Source organism: Mustela nigripes, chromosome 5 (genome assembly GCF_022355385.1).
Source record: "Mustela nigripes isolate SB6536 chromosome 5, MUSNIG.SB6536, whole genome shotgun sequence".
In the NCBI taxonomy this organism is placed as follows: Eukaryota; Metazoa; Chordata; class Mammalia; order Carnivora; family Mustelidae; genus Mustela; species Mustela nigripes.
Window position 1 is genome coordinate 19569557 of NC_081561.1, and position 12881 is coordinate 19582437.

Here is a 12881-nt window from a genome sequence, read left to right on the forward strand (position 1 = left end):
TCGGAATATATCTGTCAGAATCTTAGGTAATTTTTTGTGTCAATTCTTTTAAGGAAGAAGTGTTTTACTTGCTCTGGTTGTTAGCTTAACAAGAAGGAAGTGATTGATTCAGATGGTAAGTGCTGGTCATCTTAAGTGCAGTTTTAAAGGTTGTGAAATATCCTCTCTCCAGGGGTCAGATTTTCATGGGCCTCACTCCTCTTACTTTTCCTTGGATCCAAAAGTTACACAGGAAGTTATCAGAACCTTAAACTTCTTAATGTAGGGGAGGAAAAAAAATTCCCCTCATTGGCCTGGGAATCAATCTACTAAAAGATGCATTAATGGGAGTGGGGCGGAGGGGCGAGGAAGATTTAGGTATACAGGGTTATTCATAAAGAATTATGACTCAAATATAATTTGGAGATTATATACCATCTTAACAAAGGTGATAAGGAGTAGAGAAGAGTTTAGACAAAGGAGAAAGGGTTTGAGGTTTCTTTGGGAAAGGGAAAGGATGGTAAATGATTAGGAAATGTGTGGTAGATCAGGGCTGTGTAGAAGGGTTGGTGATGCGCGAAGACTCAGGTGGTCTGAGTTGTCTCTGGACGGGTTCTCTTATCCTGGTACTGGAGGGGGCAAGTGCCTTTACAAGCGGAAATTTACCTCCTTCTCTTTGCCTAATTGGGGAGGGGTCTCTTTTCCTGTCAGTGCTGTTTCTTAATTGCTTTCAGCTCCGAATAATCTTCCTGGCAAAGTACTGTATTTTGTGGCATATTCCGGTCCTCTTCAGTGACTAAAGGGGGTTCGAGGTGATTGTTAACATGACACCAGATTATGGGAGGTTTGCTAACCCTTTATTTGAGCCTACAATCATTTCTCCCTGTTTGAACTCAGAACACCAATTTTTCTTTTACAGTAGTTCACTACAGAAATCCCATTATTAAGGTGTGTTTTACAACATACTGTTGTATGTATACAACATACTGGTCTAGTACTACATGCGTATGATTTATATACAGATGTATATATTTCTACATCTGGATTATCTCCTCCCCCCCTTTTTTATTGGTGCGTTCTTTGATTAAAAGTTTTGGTGGCCACTTTTTTAAGATTATAAAAAAGTCTGTTAATTTATTTGTACTTATTAATATACCACCCTTGTACTTAAATGTCCATTTGTATTTCTCTTCAATTTGCAAATTTTAGAGGTTTTTTTTTGTTCTTTTCAATTTCACCTATATTTCTTGAAGCACAAATTCCTCTTGATATCTGACAAGCTTCTAAGCTGTACCCATAATACTGCAAAATATTTCATTAATGAATTTGTGGAAATCACGTACAGAAAGAGGTTGTTGGTTGGTCCTCCTGTACCCCGGAAGTATCATAAACTCATTGCATGGCAGTTAGAAGTGGCGGTGGGAGAGTTGAGTAGACAAGTTAGAAATGACGTGTGGCGAGGTAAGAGGTGATGAGGGAGAAGGATCCATCTGTATGGCTTCCTGAGCTTGATTTTGGGGTCACACCGCCTCACTGATCTCGGTAACCCCGGGCCGGGTGTCATTAGATTGAAGCGAAGGGCCGCGGTGCATGACTGGCCGTCCTGTCTTTACTTTGACCTTGGGCAACTGCTGCATCTTTCTGAGCCTCCATGTTCTCTTTTACAAAGTGATATGACAGGGCTAGAAAGTTTCGGGTGTCTCTCCCAGATGTGAAATTCTGTATCTGCAGTGATTAAGACATCAGCAAAGGTTCATTTGGATTCGCCGCATTTGGTGCCATAGGAAATGTGAGCCTGCCATCCAGATATTTCAGAGACATTTCCTTTACAGCGATCACGTGTTGTTTTGACCAAACATAGTTTGGCATGTAGGCCAGAGTGGGGGATAAGTCTTTGAGGGTAAAAGAAGGCGAGTTTGGGTGAATAAGTGGACGCTGTCTGGAGGTGAACTTTACAAGTAAGAACTAATAGGCAAAAGCAAATGTTCAGTGAGTACGTAGGAAACTGTGAAACACTGAGCTCCCTGCCTCCGGGAAGTAAAGCAGAAGCCGCATGACCCCTTGTGAGGGATACTATAGGAAATATGGACCATTTGGGTAAAATCTGTTCAGTTGGGCAACCATCCTATCTAGGAGAAGCTCTACGAATTTTGCGGAGCTCTTTGAGGTGACCCAGGGCAAGTTAGGGAAGTATATAAGGAGGAACATGGCACGAATGGCCTCCTTGACAGGTGTTAATCCTGGAATGACACCATCCCAGGAGCTGGTCTGGCTGCTGGGGAGTCCCTCCCCTGCCCTGTTTTAGGGGCAAGTTTTCAACACAGTCTTTGTTTTCTTCATTTCTTCTCCCACAGACATGGTAGATGTTTACAAGTTGGAACATTTCCTTTCAGGATTTATTGTATGCATTGTCTTCTTAATACCTTCTTTGTATAAATGGGACATAGTTTCCATCCTGTTCTCTAACTTGATGTTTTTTCACGACCACGTGACTGTCTATCCACTCAAGCCTTGTAGCTCTCTATAAGGCTCTCAAATAATAGTGAGCTTTATAACGCTCTTACTGTGTGCCAGCACTTTTTAAAAGTGTTTTTTATATATTACCCCAGTTAAGTCTCACAGCTTCATGAGGTAAGAACTTCTGTTACAAGTGAACAGACTACAGCTCCCAGAGGTTAAGTAATTCACCTGCGGTTCCACAGTAACTGAGCCAGCGTGGGGATCTGGGCTCTCTGGCTTCAGTCTGGGCTCTGTCACTTTGCTACTGTGTTTCCCACGTGACTGTCCTGTTCCTCTATACACCTCTGTTGGAGTTCATGGACTCCTCTGTGGCTGGACTTGTATCCCCTTTCCCCTTCTTGCCACTACAAGATACCAGGTTCTGTTCTTATACCACACTACTACTTATTCTTCTTCTTTTTAAAGATCTTATTTATTTATTTGTCAGAGAGAGAGAGAGAGAGAGAGAGCGAGCGAGCACGCACAAGCAGGGGGAACAGCAGGCAGAAGGAGAAGCAGGCTCCCCGCTGAGCAGGGAGCTTGATGTGGGACTCGATCCCAGGATGCTGGGATCATGACCTGAGCCGCAGACGCTTAACCAGCTGAGCTACCCTGGCGCCTCCACCAGATTCTAAGTCTGGGGCTACTTCTGTAAGAAAACACATACCCAAATCCCCGTCTTTATGAAAATCACACTCTTGTGGAGGGGCAGATAGGGGAACGCACTATTTAAAAATCTTGGAGAATTGTGCCGGAGAGGGGAAGGTGAGAGGTGGCGCGAGCAGTGCAGGGAGCGGTGGCGCAGCCGTGGCGTGCCACGGGTGCGGTGAGCACGGTCCACGCGCCGGGGCCCGGCAGGGGAAGGAGGCCGCCAGGGGGACTTCTGCACCACAGGGGAAGGCTCGAAGGCCTGCGTAGCTGGAGCGGAGCGAGTGGGGAAAGAGTCGTGGGGGTCCCACTACGTCCCAGAGACGTAGGGAAGCAGGGAAGGGAGGAGGGGGAGCTGGGGGTCGGGGCAGAGCCTTGGAGGCCATTTTGAAGAACTTTGCCCTTTCATCTTTGTCCGATGATGAGCCTGTGGAGATTCTGAGGAGGGGGTGCTTTGTTCTGGCGTACATTTTACAGAGATTCCCTCCGACAGCGGTGCTGAGTGAGAGGAAGCGATAAGGGGACAAAGACAGAAGGACACAGGGGAGAAATGTTGTTGGCTTCGACCAGGGTGGTAGCCGGAGGTGGTCAAACATGGTTGGAACCTGGGCCTCCCCTTGAGGTCCAGGGAGCGGGGTTTGCCGACGGACTGAGTATAAGGGAAGAGGATGTAGTCAGCATAATTCTGTGAGTTTTGGGAAAACAACTGAGCAAGAATGTGTGTCGTGTCAAGCTGCCTTTCCATGTGGCATAACTAGGTGTGGTCAGTATATTTCAGGGTATGATCCTTAGTTTTGCTGATTCAGAAATTAGACTTTTTGTAGAGTGACCTAGAGTTAAATGGGCTTGGGGACCGAATTCATACTAACAGCCTCACTCATTCAGTTTCTGATGCAGGCGTGCCTGACCATGGTCAAGAGCAGCCAACCTCCCAGAATTAGAATTCCCCCACAGAGGTCCCCGTTTCTGAGAAAATGCTAATTTCCTGACTTGCAGAGAGAGTGACTTGTAGCAACTAGCCTGGGAGGATTCAGAGAGAAACCTCTTGCTTCCGTCTGGAGCCATGAGGCTGGTTAGGCCGACCTGGTGCTTTCTTTCCTGTGCGCTCCCCTGGCCTCAGCCCAGTGTGCGAGCTCAGCACGCGTTTTCTGGTTTCCTTCGGCTTCTTCCCGTCCCTCCTGTCTTTGGTCTCACCTTCTGTCTTCTGTCTCCACTTTTCTCTTGTAGCTTCTTTTAAAAACTTGTTTACACTCCTTACTGAAATTCCATTTTTCTATAATAATCCAACTTTCCTTATGCTAACCTCTGCACGGAAGTCTCTGCCCTTGGCAGTTACATCTCCGTGGAGCTGAGGAAAAAGTCTGTGTCCTGTGCTCACCTCCCTCCCGCCCCCTTGATTTAAAGCCACCGAACCCTTTCTTCAATGAAAACCTTTCACAGAAAGCACATACAAGCACAGTAGCAAGTCACAGCGGACGAGAAGGCGGACCATGGTCCGCTTTGCCCAGCCTCCTCTGTGTTCCTGACCGCGTCCCTCAGGGACCTGGTCGGGTGTCAGCGTTCCTCCGCAGTGCTTGCAAAGAGCACCATCTGTCCCTCGCAGCCATGTGCCTTGGAGTCTCTTTGCAGCTCTGCGTGCTGACTCTCCCACGGGGCTTCTCGAGGCTCTCCTCACCCCCTCCAGACCTCCCGTCTTCTTCTTCAGAGAAGAGAACCTGGGCTCTAAGGCCCATTTCTTCTTCTCGCTAGACTGTGAACTGCTGGCGATCAGGGACTGTCCTTTTGTCTTTCTTTTTCTTTGTGTCTGGCATGTGGGGAGTGAAGGGGTGATAGAATGAAGAGATGAAATGCCAAATTATTGGCTTTATTGATAGAAGTTCCTATCGGTCCTGGCAGTCAGCATAATAAAGCAAGCTCCCTGGGCGTGAACTCAAGTGGCTACCGCCTGACTGGTTTTGTATGGTCCGTTCACCCCAGTGTGGTCGTTTGCTGTGCCCAGATTCACTTCGAAGAAATGACTGCTCTGGCTCTGGTCATCAGCCGTGGAGGCCTACTTTGCCTGTCGCCGTTATAGATGTTGGGACGTGTTTACCCTTTGGACTCTTCTGGGTGCCTGGCGACTCCTCCCCTTTCAATAACATTCTTTCTTATGGCGCATAAAATGTGCAGTTGTGTTCTAGTTTTCGTTTCGTTAACATACAACGGAGCCTTGAGATCCTGATGAGATCCTGACTCTGTCCCCGGTTACTGTGGATTTGGAGGTATCCAGCCATCCCCAGTTACGAATTTGAATTACATATTTTTTTCAGAGTGAAAAAAATCCCATCAAGTCTTAGAGTAATTGATTTTTGGCTTCCGGCAGCCCCCAGCCCACCCCTCCTCGTTGTGGTGGTAGTCACGTGTGTGGACAGTGGCCGTGCTGTAGACGACCTGCCTCAGCTCCTTGTTCCAGGATTAGGAAAGGTGTCATGTTATCGCGGTTTATCACACACACGCAGCCTTATTTACTGGGATGTTTTATGTGTTTCCCATAACTGTTGCCTGCTGTGAGTACTTCCAGTAGATCCTCTCTTCCTTGAGTATTTAAGTGCAGAGAACACTCACATCCAGAGTAGTGAAGACTGCGCTTGCTGTGTACAGAAGCCGGTGAATGTGACTCTCTTTTTAGTGCTCTTGTGAGGAGAAGTTTTCATGATTATATCAGTATGCATTTAGAAATGTAAAAATTTAGGGCGCCTGGGTGGCTCAGTCATTTAAGTCCAGCTCTTAATTTCGGTTCAGATCATGATCCCAAGATCCTGAGCTTGAACCCTGTGTTGGGCTCTGTGCTGACCGTGGAGCCTGCTTAAGATTTTCCCTCTCCCTCCCCTTCTCTTTCTGCCCCTACCCCCACCCCCCCCCCCCGAAATGTAAAAGTCAGGTACATGTTTAGGAAATACTTCTTCATGAAAGAAGACTTTGGGTGAAGACCTAGTCATCGTTATGAGTGTTTTTGTATTGATTAAGCATCATGTCGCAGGAAGGATGTTAGGAATAGGAGAGAAGAACATGGAGAGAGAAGCTACATTTCCTCCCAACCCCCTGCTTGTAGAGAACTGTTTTTTTCCTTGATGTATACAGGAGTTTATTACTCTGCTATTAGATGGTGCACAAAACTCAGGAAAACAAATATTGTGTTTCTACTTTGAAGACGTTTGATTTCTTATAATCCTGTAAGTTTCTTTGTGGTTCAATCAAGAAATTGCTTGCTCTAATATTTATCAAGCAAGAAATTGTTTGCTCTAATATTCATCACATGATCAAAACCCAAGTTTCTGTCCTGAGATCTGATCTTCAAGGAACAGAGAATATTGGGCACCCATCCCAGCTCCAGTACTAACTCAAAGTGTGGCCCTAAGATTCACTATCTTCTTGAATCACAATTTTCTGTCTCTCTTTTTTTAAGATTTTATTTATTTGAGAGCGCGTGCACGCGAGAGAGAGGCAGAAAGAGAGAGTATAAGTGGGATGGGGAGGATCAGAGGGAGAGGGAGGAACAGACCTTCCCCCATCCCTCCAGCAGGGAGTCCTACGTGGTACTCGATCCCAGGACCCTGAAATCATGACCTGAGCCGAAGGCAGATGCTGAACCAACTGAGCCACCCAGGTGCTCCTCAACTTTCTCTTTTATGAAATAAAGCAAATGATATTATGCCACATTTATTTTCTATACTTTTGTGAATTTTAATATTCTGTACAAATTATTTTTTGTATTTAGTAGTTGGCAGAAAAGAGGAAAAGATTTCTTTGTTTTCCGCATCACTCAAGTTAGTGCTCTAGTCAATGGTATGTCTCTAATTTAGAAGTGTATTTCAAGAAAATAAGAATGATTATATTGAATTAACTTTACATGTAACTTTTGTTTTAATTAACATTTCAGAGCTATTTAAAATGAGGACCCAGAAATTCATGCTACTTTAAAGTTTCTTGAGGTATTTTTGTTACCAACATTCATATTTTGAAGGATAAAAGCTTTTAAAAATGTGTTGGGTTCGTTTCTAAAGAAATTGTTTTACAGGCTTTTATTAACCTGAACAAAGCTCACCGAACAAAAAGAATAGGATGTAAAAAGGGAATATTTAGAACAAGAGGACTCAGAGAAATTGTGTTGAAACTTTTACTACTTTATTTGGTCATATATAAAGTGTGACATTAATATTCCATAACGGGGCTATGATTTTTGCTTTGATTATAGTTCTGGTCTACCCTAGCATTTTACATCCAAATTCTGTAAGAGCATGAACTAGAATTCTAACTAAACTCCTTATGCAAGCATCTCTGTTTTGAACTTTCCCTCTTAATTTTCTGGTGTTCTGCTTACTCCCTTAAAATCAGCCTTGGACTGTCTTATGACCTGATTTAGTGTTTATAATGTCATGAGAAGATTTTCCCTGGATCGTCACATGTATAGGCTGCACTGTTTTCAAATACAGCTAACAGTGTAATGGTTAACTTGACGAAGTGCCTTTTAAGTGTTAGCCATGATTGCTGCTGTTGTTGAAGTACGGTTGTCAGTGGTGATATTATCTCCTTTTCGTTTTCCACACTAATATTTTTATTTTGTGGAAGTGTTTCTACATCTCTAAAGAGCCTTAACGTTTTGTACACAGTCAGATTCCCTCCACACCTTTAGTGTCTGTTCTATCCACTGTTTCAACGGTCACGTTAGAATACGTTGTGAAAATCTCCCCCAGCTTCGTTTCTTGCTGGTGACTTGAATTTCCAGAAACTGAATGGGCAGTAGTGGAATCTTGGATTTAGTGTGGCCTTTGTGAATTTGTTGCCTTTTATCTCAGAACTCAGCCAGCTGCTTCTTTGAGCCAAATCTGACCTGCTGTCTATTTTTGTAAATGAAGCTTCATTGGAACACACACACACACACACACACACACACATTATGTATGGTTTGTTTTGCATTAAGGTGGCAGAGTTAAGATTTTTCCAATAGAGGACCTGTGAGTAGCAAAACCTAAACTATTTACCATGTAGCTCTTTATAGAAGACGTTTGCTCATGCCTTTTAGACTTTTGATTCTTCCTTGGGGTTTTCCTCAGGTATATTCTAGCAAGAGAACTAATTTCCTTTCCTTTAATCTTTCCTTTTTTGGATCTTCCACATGCCTTCAGTCACCACATCCCTGCCTAGAGCATTCTTTGAATTTCCTCATCTCTTTGTTTCTTTCCCCCTTGTGTTTCCTTTCGTATCTTGCCAGCAGTGTCTTAAAGTTTGGTTCCACTCTGTGTCCACGCTGCCACCAGACACTTCCCCATTGCCCATTAACTTCCCAACTTAAGCAGAAACTCTCCAGTCTCTTTCTTAAGTCTCCTTCCATAATAGAAGCTTTACTAGTCTCCCTAAAATAGGAATTCTGCAGTATAATACTTTCCTCCTACTTGTTACCTTCTTGTCTTTGTCCATGCTGGAACAGCTGCCTGGTGCTTTCTCTGCCATCTGTCCCACATTCTCCTACTGCTGCAGGAGTTTATATGGGATCCTCGTACTGTCTTTTTCTGTCTGCGTATTCCTTTCTTGTCCATGATGTGTATGTCGCCTGTGCAGCTTTCTGTCACGAGGGGCATTGTATTTGCTGCTGTGTTGTTGATGTTCTTTTACATCTCATCCATTATAAACCATGAGCTTGTAGAGCACAGAGTGTGTATCTTCTTCCTTACTGTGTTCCCTTCAGCTCTCAACATCATGTCTTCGATGTGCTTAATAATTAATTGAGTCACATTATTGGAAGGAGGCCTTTTAATTTGCATGTAACTCTTGGTGACCTTAGAGACTCCCTTGGATGTTTGCTCTGATTCTAGGTGTTACAGTTAAAAGTCTTGAGGAAACCAGATGTTACTTCCTCATATAGATTGTTACTGTAAATGGAAAAAATCTGTTGTTGTTTGATAAGGTGTTTCACGTTTACCAGAAGAAAGCTGTTTGTGTGTAGTGATGTGCAGGGCACAGATAAAAAAGTAAAACCAGGTGGTAGAGCCAGGCAGTAATTCTCTTGGATGTGTAAAGCAATCTATCAAACTCAGATTTTTTTTTTTATTCCATTAACAAGTTTCTTTTTTCCCCCCTGATTCCAAATGGAAGAATCATACCAAAGCTCTCTAATAAGTTTTGAAATGAAACACAGATGATATTAAAATAATGTTTTATTCTCTACTTACTGTTTAATTGCTCTCTGCATACTTTCCAGAAGGTTTTGATGTGGCTGTTGATCACAAATAGCTAGTTCTGTTAATCCTAGGGTTGTTTTTTTTTTTTTTGGCCTCCAGTTCTGAGCTTGTACTCTTGAAAAGGTTGAAAAAAACAAGAGCGTGCCAGGGGTAGAAACTTTTCACTTCATGGTGGTATGTCCTAAGAGTTACATGTCCCGAAACTGGGCTGCTGATACCCTTAACTTCAGTTGGTTTTAGAAAGATAAAGATGGCCGGTGGGGCCAGCAACACAGTATGGTGCCTAAAGCCTAGAACCGAGCATCCAGAGAAACAAACAAAGGAAGCAAAGCACTGTACCCCCAAGCCCACATACTTGAAAAAGAATGGAAGACTTCAGAATTTCATTTTAAACTGGGCAAAGGATGTGAACAGTTTCTAGAAAAAGATACCAGCCCTTCTTGGTTGACCTCTGTGTAATAGCACACGGTCAGTGTTTGCTGTATATATGTATGCGTGATGAATGAGTAATGCCTAAAATATATCCCAACCCCTCCTAAGTAAAGATGTGCTAAATAACCAGCCCGGTACACCTTTGGATCGGCATTTCTACTTCTTAGCATTTATGCTAGAGAAATAATTAGACATCTTAGCATAGATTTCACATCGAATTTTCCGTAATCCAGAAACACTCTCTCAAATATTCAAAGATATCCATCCATCCACATATATATGTACATATGTATGTATATACATACATGTATGTGTGTATGTGTACATATATGTGTGTACATGCATGCTCGTTGTAAAATCATTTGTAATGTGAAAGATTATAAACAACCTAAATGCCTATGAGAACAAGAATCATCAAACTATAGCATATCCACATTGTAATGGGTAAAAAGGATGAGAATGATCTGTAGGTAAAGATGGGAAAAGAAGGATACAAGATGTATTTGTAAAGCATGTGAAGCACTTTATGTGTAAGTACCGAACACAGGTCCAGTTACACATCATGCTTGCACATGTGAGGGCTGGGCTGAAAGTCAGCATAAGCACCCTATGAGCTTAAGCATAAGTCTCTGGGGAGCACAACTGGGGAGTTGTGTGAATTCCCAGCATAGAGGGGATATTATACCTTCTATTTTTTTAAACTTCTGTTCAGTGTTTAAAAGTATATATTTACTTTTATGTTCGTCAAAGCACTGGGAAGTCATAGAATGAGTTTTAGGTACATTTTCATTACTATTTAAAATAACTTATTTGAATGGGTAACTTGTCTGTCTAGAAAGTGGCTTTTTAAAAAGTTATGTTCAGTTAGCCAACGTATAGGACCTCATTAGCTTCTGACGTAGTGGTCAGTGATTCATTCGTTGTGTATAATACCCAGTGCTCATCACCACACGTGCCCTCCTTAATGCCAATCACCCGGCTACCCCATCCCCCCACTCCCTTCCTTCTGTAACCCTGAGTTTGTTTCCTGGAGTCCAGAGTCTCTCATGGTCTGTCTCCCTCTCTGATTTCTTCTCACTCAGTTTCCCTCCCTTCCCCTGTGGTCCTCCACGTTATTCCTTATCTTCCACATATGAGTGAAACCCTGTGATAATTGTCTTTCTCTGCCTGACTTGTTTCACTCAGCATAATACCCTCCAGTTCCATCCATGTCGATGCAAATGGTGGGCATTTGCTCTGACGGTTGGGTAATATTCTCCTGTATGCATGAACCACATCTTCTTTATCCTCCATAGCCAAACTGTGGAAGGAGCTAAGATGTCCTTCAATAGAAAGTAGCTTTTAAGCATGACTTACGTCCTTGAGAAAGTTCTTTGGTTTTGTAATGGGCTGATAACAAAAGACATGATCAGGTTGGATGGCCGTTGTATTCTCTGGTGGTATGACCAGTAGAGGCATAGTGCAGGGGTCTTATAATATGTTTTCTTTGTGCAGTTGTAAGAAAATCCAGTTTCATGATGGAAGGTCTTCTTAGGATTTGGACAACTTGTATGCACTAACATCAGTTTCCAAGGGTATACTTGTGAGCAAAAGAATCACACTGTTTTCTCTTCAATCTTTCAGAAAAGCTCAAGAGGAGAACAAGAAGATAGTGCTAGCTGGATGTGTTCCTCAAGCCCAGCCTCGGCAGGACTACCTTAAAGGACTGAGCATCATAGGGGTAAGCTCGAACCCCAAGGGGACAAAAGAACATTTTGGGCTGTCGAAACACATCCTAAGTCCACATTTGATGTGCTCTTTCTGGGTTGCTTACAGGCTATGTTACACTTCCTATGATCTCTCCTCAACATACTGGCCCCGTTGCTGCTAAAATTTCGTCATGTCTCTGTAACTTTTTCACCTTGGCACAAAAATATATTCTTTTTTTTAAAAAAAAGATTTTATTTATTTATTTATTTATTTATTTATTTATTTGCGAGACAGTGAGAGAGAGCATGAAAGGGGAGAAGGTCAGAGGGAGCAGAGTACCCATGGAGGGACTTTATGCGGGACTTGATCCCAGGACCTTGGGACCATGATCTGAGCCCAAGGCAGTCCCTCAACCAACTGAGCCACCCAGGCGCCCACAAAATTATATTCTTGATTCTCTCCTTAAGAAAAAAAAATACCAAACGCAATAAAAAGCCATACGGAATTTAAGTCCCTTCCTGATACCCAGCCTTTGTCTGCCTGTCCAGCACATTTCTTGCCATACGGTTGTAATTTTCCCATCCCACCGAACTCCTTATCATCTCCCCACTACACAGATGCCTGTTTGGGGAATGTGCCCCTTCCCTTACATTCATCCCCCGGGTCGCCCTCTGACCACTCCACGCGTCTTCCTGTCCTCCTGTGCCACGGTTCCCTGTACCCACTGTGCTTACTGGTCATCTGCCCTCTCCGCAGCTCACAGCATTATGATTTTACATTCACTTACCTAATTTTATGATAAAGGCCACCTTTCTGCTTACATCACTATCTTCACAGTGACCACTTTTCAGTCTTTTTTAAGCTGTCCAAGTTTCTCCAACCTTTCCCATGATGCCGCGCATCCAGTAGGCACTCAGTGTTCGGTGACTGACTGAAGGAAAGAATCTTCCTGCTCTTGGCCTCATGAAGTCAGGAGACTTGCTGCCTGTTACTGGTCTTATTCACAAAATGCTCAAAAGTCGTTGGCATTCAGTCACTGTTGGCCACGTGGTGGCACTTCCTCCTTTCCGCCATTCTTCTAGGGCTGTGCTCAGGACGCTCAGGAATCCTCATTTATTTATATTTTATTTTATTTTTTAGAAAAGATGTTAGTAATTTTTTGACACAGAGAGAGAGGGAACACAAGCAGGAGGAGCAGGAGAGGGAAAAGAAGCAGTCTCCTGGCTGAGCAGGGAGCCGGATGTGGGACTTGATCCCAGGACCCTGAGATCATGTCCTTAGCCAAAGGCAGAAGCTTAACTGACTGAGCCACTCAGGTGTCCCAGGAATCCTCTTTTAAAAAAAGACTTTGTTAATTAAAAAACAAAAAACAAAAAAACAAATCTTAATGATATAACAGAGTACACTCATAGAAAA

The 12881-nt window shown here is 43.3% G+C and overlaps 1 protein-coding gene across 3 annotated transcripts in view; it reads left to right on the forward strand.

Moving 5' to 3' along the window:
• Nucleotides 1-12881, forward strand: part of CDKAL1 (CDK5 regulatory subunit associated protein 1 like 1) — a 634401-nt gene that overhangs the window by 160338 nt on the left and 461182 nt on the right. For all 3 annotated transcript variants that reach the window (XM_059399529.1, XM_059399532.1, XM_059399531.1), the window contains one exon: nucleotides 11400-11496. In XM_059399529.1, the coding sequence (XP_059255512.1) occupies nucleotides 11400-11496 (97 nt within the window). The remainder of the gene's footprint in view (nucleotides 1-11399; nucleotides 11497-12881) is intronic.